At 36.2% G+C, this 13,957-nt stretch overlaps 1 protein-coding gene across 5 annotated transcripts in view; it reads right to left on the reverse strand.

Annotated features, from left to right (window-relative positions):
- ECPAS (Ecm29 proteasome adaptor and scaffold) overlaps positions 1-13,957 on the reverse strand; it is a 101,224-nt gene that overhangs the window by 45,980 nt on the left and 41,287 nt on the right. For 4 of the 5 annotated variants that reach the window (XM_082403749.1, XM_082403747.1, XM_082403745.1 and 1 more), the window contains 6 exons: positions 11,483-11,622; positions 8,442-8,523; positions 4,914-5,033; positions 2,904-2,989; positions 2,601-2,679; positions 456-505 (listed from right to left, as the gene is read on the reverse strand). In XM_082403749.1, coding sequence (XP_082259875.1) covers positions 456-505; positions 2,601-2,679; positions 2,904-2,989; positions 4,914-5,033; positions 8,442-8,523; positions 11,483-11,622 — 557 coding nt within the window. The remainder of the gene's footprint in view (positions 1-455; positions 506-2,600; positions 2,680-2,903; positions 2,990-4,913; positions 5,034-8,441; positions 8,524-11,482; positions 11,623-13,957) is intronic. The other variant, XM_082403748.1, reaches the window with a different exon arrangement.

The following is a 13,957-nucleotide window of genomic DNA, read 5'->3' on the forward strand; positions in this document are numbered from 1 at the left end:
GAAACCAGGAGGAACTGGGTGCAGGAAACCATACTAAGCAGAAGAAAAAAAATCCAACTTTGGAAACAGGGCCGCTCAGAATCATAATATAATGCTATCAGAAAAGAGAATCACTAGAAAAATTCTCGATTATCGAGATTATAAACGCTGGTAGTAAGTAGCAACAAGAACACTTAAGGTCAATCAAATGTCTCTAGGGTACAAGAAAACTGTAACACATTATGACACAATCCAGTTCAAAATCTCATTTCAAGACTGCCATTTAATATGGTAACACATCTTCAGATGTAAGTTAAAATGTCTCACATTCATTATCCTTCTACAAGGAAGACATTTCTAAACAACCTATGACCCTTTCAGAATCATAACAAATTTATTCTCCATCCATTATTAAATGCCACAATTTTTCTTAGTTTACCAACAGGATATCTCTCACTGAAAAAGAGTTTACTCACCTGGAGAGTTTTCCAACAGCTGAATATGCCATTGACAGTAGCTTAGGGTCCTTGAAATTAAGGAAAAAAAAAAAAAAAGAAAAGAAAAGAACAAAAAGCAGACAGAACAAAAAACACAGTAAACAGCAAAACCCTTTTGCTGCAATTAAATGCATTATTTTACTCCTTGTTAAACCTAGGTCTCACCCTGCCTAACTATATGATATCAGCATCTGAACAAAACAAATAAAAATGTCCAAACCCAGAATGAATCACAGTACTAAAAGGAAAAACAAAACAAAACTTTATATCCCCAACTTACTCCAAAAGGAAAATGCAGTGGTCATATATGAAAAGGTTCTCTTAGCTGGTGCTAAGTTCAGGATAGTTTCAATACTATATAACCTGCAAATACCAAAATTCACCACCAACGTACTGGGAAAAAAGCTTAACTTATTAGAAAATTCACCTGCCCAACAGGCTAGGATCCACTCTCTCTCACCCAAAATTGTAGTACGCTGGGGAGCAACTGTCTAAAAATCTGCACCATAGGAAACAGCTTCTTCTCATATCTTCCACCATAAAAAATTAAAGGGATCATAGTATTCGGGTGAGTTAGTGAGGTTCCCACTCAAGATACAGATAGAATTTTACGTGGTTTTAGGAAAACCAATAGTCTGACATTACTTAGAACATAGTAACACTTCTGTGAGCTGAAGTTTATACATTTAACATAGGATTCACACACCTACATGGCCACTCTTACAGACTCATCTGTTGGGAAGACATGCAGTGTCATCTGGAGGTAAAAGGATTACAGCCCTGTAGTTTATCTGGCCTCTCTAACCTATCTTCAAATATACAGTTCCTCCCCTAAAAGCCCCAAAGCATTTTTATTCCTACCAACCATCCAAAGAATCTGACTATGCCATAAAAATAATCTGAAAGTTTCCCAAGGCCTTAAGAACCATGCAAGCTCTATTCAATCAACAGAAGAAGACAGGAGAGTCAGGCCTAACACTGCCCCAAAGCACAGCTGCACAACAAATGAATAGCTTTTCATTAATAATATCTACTAATATGCCTTTACTGTGCTGAATAATTTACATGAATTATCTCATTTAATCTTCACAATAATCCAATGAAGTGATACTATTATCCTCATTTTTCTGATAAAGAACAGAGGTCCAAAGAATTTAAGTAACTCACCAAGGAACAAAACTAGAATTCAAACTCAATTCTAAATCCAAATGGCAAAATACTGGTCACTATACTACTGCAAACATGCATTCATGTTTAGCTAAGACTTAGGAAGAAATACTAACTAGAGTTCTTGAAACCTTACCTTTTTTAGCAAATTCCCCTGAAATACTAGAAATGGTAGGAGTGATACAGCAAGGAAAAACAGGATTTGAAAATCTACAATCCAAGGAATCCTCATTCCACTTAGCTTAAGGAATCAAAAATTTACTGAATGCATGTTCTGACAGTTTGTTTGTTTGTTTGTTTTATCATCTTTATTGGAGTATAATTGCTTTACAATGGTGTGTTAGTTTCTACTGTATAATATAAGTGAATCAGCTATACATCTACATATATCCCCATATCTCCTCCCTCTTGCGTCTCCCTCCCACCCTCCATTTCCCACCCCTCTAGGGGATAAAAAGCACCGAGCTGATCTCCTTGTGCTATGTGGGTGCTTCCCACTAGCTATCTATTTTACATTTGGTAGTGTATTTGGTAGTCTGACAGAGTTTTGAATCAATAAAATCTCAGTCCCTAAGAATTAACACCGTTTCTCAAAACAAGCAAATCCAAATAGACCTATATGGAAATAAATAATAAACTAAAATTTAATTCTTTTCATTCCATTTTTGCACAGTGCCTAAAAGTAAAATAAAATGTACTAGCTTTTTAAAATGTTATTTAAAGAAATGATAAGACCACCTCAAGATCCGTATCAGTTTTTAATACTTATTTCAAAAAAAAAAGGGCAGAAGATGGTGGTAATTTCTGAAATTTGCACCACTTCAATTAAAAATGTTAAGAAATGATGGAACAACAGCAAACTTTAACTATATCAACATACAGACCAGCAAAGTTTATAACAGAAAATACTTTAAAATATAAAATGTTAACAAAAATTTAAAAAAACAAGTCACTTACTTCTTTATATTCATTGATTAGCTTGGTGAGGCCATTCAAAAGCATTGGACCTAATGGCTTAATCTTGATTTCTGGACAGCTTTTTAAAAAAATAACACATACAAAGCAAGATATAAGAATCTCATAATTACATATCTTTTCAGATTATTACTTAGAGACATAACTGAAGTAAATTTAAATAATCTATTAAAGTATGAAATACTTTAAGATAAGCAAACACGATTTGTTTCTAGGTAAGATATACTTGCATCACTTCATCACTCCAACAGCTTGAAAACTTTACAAATAGTTCAAAAAACTTACGTTACACAAATGTGATGCACAAATTGCAGGGATAATGTTCTTAATTTTGAATTTGTATTTGTACCAAAGAGTCCATCATATACCACCTATGAAAAAGGAACATCAAGAATACCGATTAACAATAGCAATTTACTATCTTCAAATACTATTAAGGATTCAACAGTAGGTCTTTTGCACTACACCTTGTTCTTCAAAATTAATGCAGTTCTCTTTCATACAAATATTTTAGCTGACGGCCTTAGGAAGCCAATCAGTAGCTTCAATCAACAGTCTGTGGAGTAACAACAAACACAATGGTAGATGTTACAAGTCTGCAAAATTTGTGGGGCTACCACTAGGAAGCAACACAGAGTTCACGCTGCAGTGGGCTGCCACTCTCACGCAAGGGACATGAGCAGAGAAGATTATTTTGGGGGTATTACGTTTCTTAATTACATGTGGACTCATTTTGAAAACATAAATAACTACAAATAAAGGGTACACCTACAGGATGTCTATGAATATTCTGCCACAAACTTCTAGCTGCTTATTATATAATGTAGTGTTACTACAACCAAATTTTCTGAACCAAAATTATCAAAACACTGTCAGGGAAACAGTGCCTGGAAAGTGAAATGGAAGAAGTTCTGTGATTATTTTATGTTTACGGAAACACAGAACAGAGTACTTGAAATCAGTCAAATATTAGAGAGCCAGATGCTGGGAATAAAAGTTGTATCACCTAAAAGGAGGAAGCAGCCACTTAAACAAATAAGCCTTAAGAGGCAGAGATGCGAAGGCAGAAGCCAATGTCCACCACACACGTACAGTGAGCAAGAGGACAGTGTTCTTACTTAGGGACTGAAAGAGATGAGAGGCAGGAAACGGGGACATTTCAGATAGGAAGGGGCACACCGGAGCAAATCCTGAAACTGGAGTAGACGTTTACCAGGCTACAGGGGGGAGGGCCACCATGCCAGGAGTGGAGACACAGAGCCATGAAAACAGCATACTTAAACAGCAACAGTCTCTGCTGGAGCATAAGGTACAGGGCAAGGGTATGGTGAGATACGAGACCAGAAGGGAAGTAACTGCTGCCTTTCCACCATTTACTGAGAACTTGCTAACTGAATGAGTACTAGCCACCCTGCTCTAAAGCTTCTACCTGCTAACCCACTCAGTCTTTACAACATTGCTATGAGGTAGCTGCTATCATTACATCCATTTTACAGATTTTTTTTTATGTTTAAAGAAAAACAGGAAAAACCCTGAGGCTTATTTAAGATCAAAAGTAAGTAACTAATGACAAAATTATGCTCAAATGAGTCTGTCTCCAGAGCTGAGCTGGTCATTACTTGGACCAAAAGGCAAGAGCTTTTCCGGAGGGGCTCATATCCCACACCAACAGAGTATAAGGATTTCCAACTGCAAAAATAACTCTGGTGGCAACACAGAAAACAGACTGGCAGTGGGCAAGACTAGAGGCAGGGCAACAAGGAAGACGACTGCGGCAAGCAGAACAAGAAGTGACGATCTCCATTAACATGAGCATTCGGCAGACGGGGGTGAAGACACTGAGGCAGCAGCATCCAGAGGCTGTGGCCACTGCCTTCACGAGGGACTCCAGTCAAGGATGACTCATTTTCCCACCTAAATGACCAAGTTTCTGGTGCTACCATTTTTGGAAAAAAGCCACTCAGAAAAGCACTAGTTTGAAAGGAATTATCACCATACATTTAGGGTGAATGGTAACCATATACAGCATATATTCTATAATAAAAATGTATAATATATATTATACATAATATATATTTATATATAATATTAATATATTAATAAAATATATTTTTTATTATAGCTATAATTAAAAAGTATTTTCTGCAGCTAAACTTGAGAGAGAAAAAAGAATCTCATTAATCTTGTTATACATATCAACCTACCTCCTGAATATCCATTAATGCAGTTCTTTGTCTAGTTAAACAAACATGAAAGTTGTAAACAGGCCATTTTTCTCTGGAAAGAATGAGTTACCTGAATGTTAGCTGGGAACGTTTCAGCAGCTTGTCTAGAACGAAGGAGGTGGGGGACAATCTTTAACTTGACCCTTGTACTGACTGGGTCCCTTTTCAGCTCTGGCTTCAGAACTGCTCCCTGTTGAAAATATGTGTGATTATAACTCAGCACTTCAAAATTATTGTGAATTGAAAACAATCATGAGAGATCATCTAAATCAATGGTCTCTCAAACTTTTGTTTCAGGATCCCTTTATACTCTTAAAAATTACTGAAGCTTCCAAAGAGCTCTTGTTTATATTGAATACCTATCAATATTTAATATACTAGAAATTAAAACTGAAAATACTTTAAGTACTTATTCACTTAAAAATAATATTAAACCCATTATATACTTTCATAAATAACATATTTTTAAGAAAAATAAAAAACTATATTTTCCAAAACAAAAAACTGCACTGAGACAGTGGCGTTGTTTTATATTTTCTGTAAATCTCTTCACTGTCCACCTTAATAAAAGAAAGCTGGATTCTTATATCTGTCAGCATTTAATTTGTTGTAATATGTTGTTTTAAGTATGTTAAAAAAAACAGCTTCACAGAGATATGTGACTGGAAAAGTGGGGGTGATTTTAGCCTTTTCAGGTAATTACAGATATTTGATGCCACCCCAAAACTTGATATGCAATAGGTTCTTTTTTTTTTTTTTTTTTTTTTAATTTATTTTTGGCTGTGTTGGGTCTTCATTTCTGTGCGAGGGCTTTCTCTAGTTGCAGCGAGCGGGGGCCACTCTTCATCGTGGTGCGCGGGCCTCTCACTGTCGCGGCCTCTCTTATTGCGGAGCACAGGCTCCAGACGCGCAGGCTCAGTAGTTGTGGCTCACGTGCCTAGTTGCTCCGTGGCATGTGGCATCTTCCCAGACCAGGGCTCGAACCCGTGTCCCCTGCATTGGCAGGCAGATTCTCAACCACTGCGTCACCAGGGAAGCCCCCTGCAATAGGTTCTTAAAGGTTAATTGCCATGTGGATTTGAAACCATATCAATGGAACATCTGCATACTGTTCTACTAAATTCCACCAGTCTATCTGCATACTGAATGGCTCCCTGACCCTGTATGCTTCTGTCACATCACTGGTCATTTGGAAAATACTGGCTCACCGAGTTAAGCAAATATTTCATTACAAAACATCCACGCACACACAAAAAATCACATGTTAATATCATGACCAATCTCATCAGAAAAGTCTGTAAGCACTGACAAGCTGTCAAGCTCATCGTGATGAATACAAATTTCCCAAAATTCTAGCTTTTGCTTAAAACCTCAACTTTCATCTTTGCCTATAAAGCATGTTAACTGTTTTTTTGAAGCCTCATTTTTTCATTTTAAAAGAGAAAATACATGCCAAATACCCGTCTCAATAACTAGAGTTTGCCTCTCTACTCTTTTTTTTAAATAAATTTATTTATTTTTATTCATTTATTTTTGGCTGTGTTGGGTCTTCGTTGCTGCGCGTGGGCTTTCTCTAGTTGCGGCGAGCGGGGGCTACTCTTCATTGCGGTGCGCGGGCTTCTCATTGTGCTTGCTTCTCTTGTTGCGGATCATGGGCTCTAGGCATGCAGGCTTCAGTAGTTGTGGCTCACGGGCTCTAGAGCACAGGCTCAGTAGTTGTGGCGCACGGGCTTAGTTGCTCCACGGCATGTGGGATCTTCCTGGGCCAGGGCTCGAACCCGTGTCCCCTGCATTGGTAGGTGGATTCTTAACCACTGCGCCACCAAGGAAGTCCAGTTCTTAGTTTTTTAAGGAACCTCCATATTGTTTTCCATAGTGGCTGTATCAGTTTACATTCCCACCAACAGTGCAGGAGGGGTCCCTTTTCTCCACACCCTCTCCAGCATTTACTCTTTGTAGATTTTTTGATGATGGCCATTCTGACCGGTGTGAGGTGATACCTCATTGTGGTTTTGATGTGCATTTCTCTAATGATTAGCGATGTTGAGCATCCTTTCATGTGTTTGTTGTCATGTCTACTTTGGAGAAATGTCTATTTAGGTCTTCTACCCATTTGTGGATTGGGTTGTTTTTTTTTTTGATATTGAGCTGCATGAGCTGCTTGTATATTTTGGAGATGAATCCTTTGTCAGTTGCTTCATTTGTAAATTTTTTCTCTCATTCTGAGGGTTGTCTTTTTGTCTTGTTTATGGTTTCCTTTGCTGTGCAAAAGCTTTTAAGTATAATTAGGTCCCATTTGTTTATTTTTTATTTTATTTCCATTTCTCTAGGAGGTGGGTCAAAAAGGATCTTGCAGTGATTTATGTCATAGAGTGTTCTACCTATGTTTTCCTCTAAGAGTTTTATAGTGTCTGGCTTTACATTTAGGTCTTTGATCCATTTTGAGTTTATTTTTGTGTATGGTGTTAGGAAGTGTTCTAATTTCATTCTTTTACGTGTAGCTGTCCAGTTTTCCCTGGAGCTAATATGATTTTTAAAACAACTATTAATCGTTTAGAAAGCAAAAAAATAATCTTGTATGTCAAGGTTTCAACTTGGAACACTTTTAAACACAGTTAACTAAACAGAACTTATGTTATTAAGCAAACATCTTATTTCCAGAATTCAGAAGAACCCACCTATTGTTCTAGGTTCTAGACCACGGGTCAACAAACTACAGCCCATGGACCAAATCTGGCCTACCATCTATCTTAGTAAGGTCTGTGAGTTAAGAGTAGTTTTTACATTTTCAAATGATTTTTTAAAAATCAAAATAAGGGCTTCCCTGGTGGCGCAGTGGTTGGGAGTCTGCCTGCTAATGCAGGGGACACGAGTTCGGGCCCTGGTCTGGGAGGATCCCGCGTGCCGCGGAGCGACTGGGCCCGTGAGCCACAACTACTGAGCCTGCGCGTCTGGAGCCTGTGCTCCGCAGCAGGAGAGGCCACGATAGTTAGAGGCCCGCGCACCGCGATGAAGAGTGGCCCCCGCTTGCCGCAAGTGGGGAAAGCCCTCGCACAGAAACGAAGACCCAACACAGCCAAAAATAAATAAATAAATAAATAAATAAATAAATAAATGAGTTTGTTAAAAATAAAAAAATAAAATAAAAAAAATCAAAATAATATTTTGTAAAAGTATATTTCATGAAAATAATATGAAATTCAAATTTCAGTAACGATAAAGCCTTACTGGCACACGGCCATGCTCATTCAGTTCTGTTCTGCCTATGGCTGCTTTCATGCTACAGCAGAGTTGAGCAGCTGCAGCCTTAGAACGATATATCCAATAAAGCCTAAAATAGTTACAGAAAAAGGTCATTGAAGCATAATCTGGACAATCATTATTTAAGCACCTGAATTGAAAACACCAGATCAGGTAAACAAAGTTACCAGGAGATTTTAATCTACCTAGACTAGTATGGCTTAAAACTAGTATCAGTATTTCCCACAGCATAGATTCAGCTTAAATCAAAATAACCTGGAGAAAATGTTCAAATACATAGAACTATGTCAATAAAATGCTTTTTATGATGATGTGAGAGTAAACAAAAAAAACCTACCTCTTTTGTCTTCAGTGGTATATCTCCAAGGTATACCTTGTACATCTTATTAATGATGGCAGGATTATTCCAGTCAATCAAGCTACAGAAGGTTTCAACAAAGCTTGTTAAAATTATTATTTTTTTCTCCCACTCCAATAATTTCAAAAAATCATAGCCTCAATATGTGTTACCAAAGAAAAATATTATAAATACACAAATGAAATGCGCAATTGACATTGCAGAAGAGAAGGAAAGGGATTAACTTCTATCAAAGTTAGTTTTCAAACAGGAAAAAAAAAGTCACTTATCCCACCATGATTCAACGTAAGATAGATCAGTGTATCCAGTGGCCCAATTTGGTACTACTCAAGAAATCTGGACTGTCTTCCACTCTCAGGGCCAATGCCACGGAGCAGTTCCAACACAGCAGAGCCATACTACACTTGTTCAAAGAGCCCTGAGGCATGATTCTTCTGTTCAGCCACTTGGAAATTCAAAAGTGATACAGAAAGTGACAAAAAACATTTTACCCATTAAAGCCACACCCTAGGAAGCTTGCAGCCCATGGCATTTCTCAAATACCGTGTCACTGTGATCCCCAGTATCCCCCTCTTATCTCCCAGCACCCACTTGCAATTTTAGCACCTAATTCTACAGAGCAGTCCTGCTGCCGTTAGTCACTAAGACTTATTCCTAGTTGAGGATCACAATAAGGTGACTTACTATTGATGGGCACCCACCCCCTGCAGCAGCCCCTGCCGTCATTTTATAAACCTAGCAATAACGCAATCCTGCATTTCACTTGATTAGTGAGATTTAACCATACTCTCTTCTCTCCTTTGACATTGATTCTGCTTTCAAACTATGTTGTATTTGTGCAAACATAATTTATCATGCTGCTTTGACTGTTTTTCTAATCCATCTCTTCTTTCATAGCTTATCAATCCACCTCTTGTTTGGATATCCACAATTCCACTAGCCTCAAAGACATTCTATAATTCTACTTATTATTTACCTATATCTTTCCTCAGCTGATTGCTACTAACTAATCCTCAAGCTCCATCTTTGTTTCCTTCCTATAAATACTTCAGGTTTAGCAATTTGTGACAAAACACACACACACTTTAGTAAAACAAACTAAAAACTTAATAGTGATTAACTAATAAGGATAATTTTCACTGTTTCTTCTACTTTTCCTCTTGCCACCTTTCTAGTTTTCGTTTTCTGATTACATGCTTGTGAAAATTCAGAAATGAATAACACAGAAAATAAAATTCCTTATAATCTGCACCATAACCCTCTCTATTCCTTTTCAGTAACCACTAACTTTTGTCTATCTTTTTCTAGACTTCTTTCCTATGCATGTAAAATAGTTGGATGGGCACGGCAGGTAGATAAAGAAACAGACGTATCATTTGAAGAGATACTTTTATTTAACAAAATGGGATATCTACATATTGTTCTCAACTCACTTTTTACCTCTTAACAATGTTATGCTATTTTTTGGAAAATACAATTATTTTAATAGACAAAACCAAAACTAATTAGAATAACTGAGCACCACATTTATAGTTCCAACAATCCAATCTACTGTATGGTGTAAAGAATGGAGTCAGTTCAAACACAATGAGAAGTTTTAAAGGAAGATTTTTTGGAAAACAGAATGGAGGTTCCTCAAAAAACTAAAAAGAGAGTTGCCAGTGAGATCCAGCAATCTCACTGCTGGGCATATATCCCAACAAAACAATAATACAAAAAGATATATGCACCCCAACGTGCACAGCAGCACTATTCACAACAGCCAAGATATGGAAACAACCTAAATGTCCATCAACAGATGAATGGATAAAGAAGATGTGGTACATATATACAATGGAATATTACTCAGCCATAAAAAAGAATGAAATAATGCCATTTGCAACAACGTGGATGGACCTAGAGATATCCCATTTTGTTAACTACATTGAGCATTAAAATAAATTCAAAAAAGAACTATTCCATAATTTGATTTTTTTAACAAAGTATCTTCAATTTTTCATGTATTCTCCAGTCTTTGCACATGTCATTTATTAAAATCAGTACATATATCATTTTGTACTATGCTTTATTCATTTGCCATTACTTGGAGGCAATTTACATGTTGCTTTATTATTTTTATAATCATTTGGGCAGATATATAATATTCCAAATAGGTCACATTATTTATTTAACTATTTACCTATTGCGGAAATCTGAATTTGTTTCCTTTTTTTTGAACAACTACAGGAAATGGTATAATGAATGAATCTGTAACATTTTTCTAAATATAATATTTTTCTTCTTTTGAATGATTCTCTTAGGATAAATTCCCAAAAGATTCAGATAAAAGATTGTAAATATTTTTATGATTCATTACCTACTACAAACTGCTTTCCAAAAATTATTTCAACTTACAGTGTCAATCAACAGGGCATAAGAATAGCAGTTTCAACAGAAACTTAAATGGAGTAATCAACTGTTGCACAATTTTATTTACCAATGGGTACAAATTGGCATACCACTGTTTTATTGTGTATGATTTGATTTCTTAAACACAATATTTTCTATGAGCCTATTTACTATATGTATTTCCTCCTGTATAAATTAAGATCTATTCAACACCTCTTTTCAGGGGACCTGATTTTCATATTAACCATAATACCTACATATCCTTTATTAAAAGCCATCTCAAATAATTTGAGATAGAGGAAAAATCAAAAATGAATAACTTCCGGGTTTTGACATTTTTCTTAACATCAGTTCTTTAAGTTCACTTACCTAGACAAAGGTTTCAATTCTTACAGTTATAATCCTAACCCATTCCAATTTTAAACTACTTCTCCAAACAGCTTTTCTTCTTTGTCTTATACAGAATTCTGCTCTTTAGCAAACTGTCTTTCATACAAATTAGGTATATTTCACAATCTCATAAACTGAATGTCTCACTACACAAAACCTGAAAAGAACAAATATGTGCTGAGCAAGCTTTTAGAAATCTAGCCTCTTTTTAATTTCGAAAGTTTAAAAGGGAAGCAGTTTACCTTTGCTTGCTTTTCAACTCCAGGTCCGCTGCTGTGGCTACACTGTGGCGTGTGTCACTAGAAGCAATCACCAGGTGGAGAACAGCTTCGAGCTCAGGCACCTGCTCAGCTTCTATGAATTTCACTATACCCAATTTGCACTGTAGATAAATGAAGGGAAGGAAAACCACTGATCAGAGAAACCAAGACCACCAACCTAAAACATCTGTTTCACATATCAGTACGCTCATAAACCAAAGATTAATAGAACAACAGTAGCCATTCCTATTTAGGCTTACAATGTGCCTGGGACTATACTAAACCATATATATTCATGATTTCATTTAACCCTCACAATCTGTGAGATGAGTATCATTATACCTATGTTTCTGATAAGGAAACTGAGGCAAGGCTGAAGAGATTAAGACACAGTTAGTAAATGATGAAGGCACAATCCAAACCCAAGTCTCGGACTCCAAGGCCATTATGATACGAAGCCTTCCTACTTAGGTTAACAGCCTCTCTAAAATGATGACGCCTTGAACTGAAGTCCAAATCTGGAGCCTCCAGGTAGAAGTGGGGTACATCAGAAGTAAAGTACTCCATGGATTGTTTTGACAGTTCAAAAAGAACTAAACTCACAGTCCATGAAGTTCTAATCTATTGTTAACATACTAACTCTGTCCTCAGTATTCTTACATACTGAAAAAAACATGATTTCAAACATATGCAAGAACTGCAAATGCAAGTGAAATTCTAATCAAACAGTATTCAGTCTAACTGGCTAAAATGAAACACAGACTGAAGAGAGATTCTGCTTAGAACTTCATGCAATGTGAAGGAGCTATGAATTTCAATACAAATAACTCTATTTAGGATAAATATACCTGAAAAATGAAACTTTACCTTTAAGAATCAGTTACGTGATAGTTCTCATGTATATGAATTAGGACTGATAAAGTTTACAATAACTAAATGACAAAGGATGCAATTAAAAAGGATCATAAAAATGCCTGCCTTCCCTCCCCATGTTCAACACAACTGACCTGCAACAAGAGCTACAACAGAGAAGATGCAAGCATTTACCGCACCCACAGTTATGGGAGTCAACTACATAAAGATATACACAAAAAAGTGTGCAAAGGAAACTGAGAACAATACTCATGTCCAGCAATAGGAGACTAGTTTAAAACATATTATGTGGTTTACACATAATTACATTTAATACAGACATTAAAAAGGACATTATTTAAAAACCTGATATACTATTAAATGAAAAAAATGAAGTTCAAATAGTGTGTTATGTGATACGTAAAAATGTATTGTGTAAAATTACATTTGTGTACACAGACATGTACACAGAGCAGGCTGTAGGTGAATGACAAACTAGGGTGGCAGGATTCCAGGTAATTTTAAATTTCTCGTTATAATGTTCTGTATTACTTGAACATTTACATTATCACTAACTTTATCATTTGAAAAAAATAAAAGCGGTCTTATCTGAAAGAAAAAAATGTAAAAAAAGAGATATTTAAAAATTAGAGGAAAACAGCTTTCATCCTTGAAACTAAACTGTTCAACACTAGATCATGAAATTGACAAAAGGCATACAGAAGCCCTTAGAAATCAGCAAATAATGACTAATGTTAAGATTACAATTTATAATGTTAACAATGATTCTCCAGCACTTATAGCTTTAGCCCTCAGACAGACCTAGATTCAAAGCCTAATACTAGGAGTGAGACTGTGGTGAATCTCAAAACCTCAATTCCTTTTACAAAATGGAACTAACAATTTCTATACCTTGTCAGGTTGCTGTGAGGATTAAATGAGATAATGTATTCAAAGTACTCAGCATAGTGCCTGTCACATAGATCACACTCAATAAAGAGTAGCTTCTGTTACTATTTACCCTTCTTTCTTACTTACATCATGGTTTAAGAAGAAAAAAGATCTATAAAACACGAAGATATTAATCTAATCAAATAGAGCCCTTGCTGAACAAATCATTCTATAAATTTGTTGAGTGGCAAGAATGCCCACTTGCCTTTTTCCCTTTCCTGGGAACACTGTTTTGATCAGTGATCGCTTACACTGCCAAAAAGAAAAGGATCAAATCATTTAGACTGCCATGGAGAGATAAAGGAAGGATTGGAAGACTAACCCATGTTGCTTGAATTCCAAAATAATTACATACTGATCTCATCTGTTCTTCCCTGAGGTGCCTGATGACACAGACACAGTGAGGCACCTTCTCTGTAGAGCACCAGTCTTTTTTAAAAGCTGCTCAGAGAACATCTGTGTCCTGTTTAAATCCAGAATAAAATTCTTAATGCCAATTTTTCAATTCCCAGGAAGAAATATAAAAGGGCATCATGCTTTTCCCCCATATGGTCACTTGTTCCTCACTTTACACAAAATGTACAGCCCTAAAAAGCTAAATAATGTAAGATAAATTGTACTTCAACTGCACCAAAGCAGCTCAATAATTATTAA

The sequence above is a fragment of the Balaenoptera borealis genome (assembly GCF_965194805.1).
Source record: "Balaenoptera borealis genome assembly, chromosome: 8".
In the NCBI taxonomy this organism is placed as follows: Eukaryota; Metazoa; Chordata; class Mammalia; order Artiodactyla; family Balaenopteridae; genus Balaenoptera; species Balaenoptera borealis.